The sequence below is a fragment of the Muscardinus avellanarius genome (genome assembly GCF_963383645.1).
Source record: "Muscardinus avellanarius genome assembly, chromosome: 6".
In the NCBI taxonomy this organism is placed as follows: Eukaryota; Metazoa; Chordata; class Mammalia; order Rodentia; family Gliridae; genus Muscardinus; species Muscardinus avellanarius.
This window is the reverse complement of record NC_137791.1, coordinates 76170922-76173861: the sequence shown is the minus strand read 5'-3', so window position 1 is coordinate 76173861 and position 2940 is coordinate 76170922. Positions and strand designations below refer to the sequence as shown.

At 42.9% G+C, this 2940-nt stretch overlaps 1 protein-coding gene across 1 annotated transcript; it reads right to left on the bottom strand.

Moving 5' to 3' along the window:
- Nucleotides 1-794: 794 nt before the first annotated feature.
- On the bottom strand, nt 795-2204 carry LOC308264250 (vasculin-like protein 1; the record flags this gene model as incomplete). Its single annotated transcript, XM_080697385.1, has 1 exon — nt 795-2204. One exon carries the CDS (start codon nt 2202-2204, stop codon nt 795-797), a length of 1410 nt encoding a protein of 469 aa, XP_080553511.1.
- Nucleotides 2205-2940: the final 736 nt, after the last annotated feature.

The window sequence follows — 2940 nt, the reverse complement described above, 5'->3', positions numbered from 1 at the left end:
TCAATTCTCAATGCTCTGTTCATCTTTTTTTTTTTTTTTACTGATGCAAAATATTTATTCCAAGTTAGTTATTTTATGCAGTAGTTTTCCCCTTCAACAGACTTGTGGTAACCACATCTTTTAAATCTGTAAATAATGTTATCAAAATAATCTTAATCTTTGAAATCTCACAAAAATTTATATTTTACAATCCACCCTGAATATCAAGGCTGCAAGAATAACACAACAGTTTCTCTATCCAAATACTTTACAGCTGTACCAGAAAAAGAAAAAGAAAAAAAACAAATGAAAAACTACATATGCTTTAAGGGCTAAAGTTACCTGAGCAGCCAAAAATAAAATATCCAAATTATTAGCATTAATTTAATACAATTAAACTTCAATAGTCACTTTGTCATTGACAATGATTGCTTTAGCACAGGGGCGAGTGCCCCCAGGGCTAGTGGAAGGCTGTTGCTGCAGACCAGGGTCCCTGCCTCTGCACTACCAGCTCCCACCTGTGCATCGCCCCATATGTACTGTGTGTGGGTGTTTTAAAAATCTTCCCCACCGCACACATTTCTCTCTACTAAGCAGATGACAGGGAAGAACAACAACAAAAGCTATAACAAGCCAATTGCTCTCTTTGGGATACGATTATTTCCCTTGTGCAGGAAGTATTCAGTAACATAAGGAAAGGAAAAGAATGATTTCTTTTGTATATTCCCTAAACACACAAACGAGTTCACTGGGTCAGATTAGTAACTGTGAGCAGTTATGCCTACTTCCAGGCATCATCATCTGATGTTTCACTGCTACTTGTTTCTGTGTGTTGTTTCTTTGTTTGTGTCTGAGTCCTCAAACTCTGCTTTACAAGTGCTTCTCCAAGGGGAGAACAGGCTGGAACCGCGGCTCTGCAAGAAGCCATTCTTTCCAAAGCCATTTCTTCTCAGCTGCTCTGTCTTCATGCGGAACTCTTTGAGCTCATCCTCTGTGAGAGGAAGGCAGTTCTCATCATTTTCTGGATATTCCAGCCATCCCATTGCTTTCAATAACCTGTGCTCTGCTTCCAGAGAGTGTGAGAGGACTCTGCCTTCTTCTATGACAGGAAGAGAAAGGCCATTCTGAAGACAGCCTTCCTCCCCATTTTCCTTTGGTTCAGGTGTGCTGTTGCCCTCCAAATCCTCCAGCCTGTCACAGTCTCTGTTCTCTAAGAAGTCTCCATTCCGGTCATCCTTCAGTGTTTTCAGGAACTCACTCTTCCTGTCGGTAGTTCGTTTTGTCAACTTGGTCAGACGAGATGAGCTTATCTCAATTGGAGGGGTAGCACTGGAGGGACTCTCTTTGGGAGAGTTCAGAACTGCACTACCAGTCAGTACCACTGGTTTGGTAACAGAGACTGGATTGGTAAATGCAGACTCTCGGCTAGAAGAAAGAGATCCTGACTTATGTTCCATTCTGTTAGCTTTCCATGCGTTGGGCTTGGAAGGAGGTGGTGCAGGCTTAGGAACCAGGTTCTTGTAGACACTGGGAACCATGGTTGATGATTTGTTCCCATTTGCATGGCTAGACCCTGGTGAGGTGAATGCAGCAGAGAAGGCAGCAGCAGGATCCTCTTTGGAGACTTTTTTGATAACTAGCATCTTGGAGGGTTGCTTGGCACTAGGTGGGTTTTCCCACACTCCAGAAGGGGTCCCAATAGGTCTGCATGGCTGATTCTGTTTGCCAGCTTCTGGATTCAAAGAAGGAAAGTCTTCCTCTTCAAACTGCAACTTTTCCACCTTTTCTTCTTTCTTTTCTTCCCTAATCTCTATAGGAGGCTTTTCCTGAAAGGCACAGCCTTTCCGGGAGTAAAAGCTGCCATTCCAGTGTCGATGGTTCCCTGGGCCACCTCCACTATGCTGGCTCATGCCCTCATGCCCTCGGGAAGAGCTGTGCCAACCAGACAGGTTCCCTGTGATTCCAGCATACAGTCCCTTAGAGACACCAGAATCCATAGAATCATGGCGGAACAAGGAGGGCTGCTGACAGGAATCTCCTGTAGTTCGTAAGGGCCCATTGTTAAAAAAGCCATCAGAAGAATTGTGTCGACGGCAGCTTACTCCAAATCTACTCTCTCCTCGGGGGAGGTGCTCTTCGTGTTTTTCAAAGGTGGCCATAGGTGACTTAGCTGACTGTGGTGTTGAGAAATTTAGCCAAGCAGGAACAAAGTCATGCTGCGCCATTTAGGTCCAGTGTCTCTTTTCAGCAAGGTGAGGTATCCAACCTCATGGCCAGGATCCCAGAGCATAACCTCTGTGGTCCTGTTTTCCAAATTTCTCAAGGCTACTAGCTGGACCTCCTTTGAGATTTTCTTATCAAAAGTGTCTCAAGTAGTCTAGCCAGCAGGACGTTTTTATGATGAAGCACAAAAAAACCAGCTCTATGTAGCCCACTCTCAGTGCCCTCAATTGCTCACCCTACACTACCTAGTTTCTGACACATACACAAAGGGAAAGGGGGAGAGGAAGGGGGAAGGGGAACATACATGCACATATCGCCCAGTTAGCCCCTACCCGATCCCCACTCCGTTCCCTCCCCATCCCTCCTTCCCATGTTTGGCTTAGTGGTTGACATCTAGTTTTATAGCAATTTATCCAATATTAATGATGATAATCTCACAAAACAGTTTCATTTGTCTGATACCAAGCTTTTGATGATTAAAAGATAACAGTTCAATATTTCTTTTTGCTTTCTTTCTTACCAGAGAATATTTTTTTTCTTTTCTTTTTTTTTAGGTGAAGCTATCATACATTTATTTATTTTTCAGAAAAAATCTACCCTGATATGGAATATGGACTCTAGATACCCAAAACAATCTCAAAGAAGAACAAAGCTAGAAGATGTATATTTTCTGATTTCAAACTATATAAAGCTACAATAATTGAAACAGTGTAGTACTGTTCCAGAGGCAGATATATA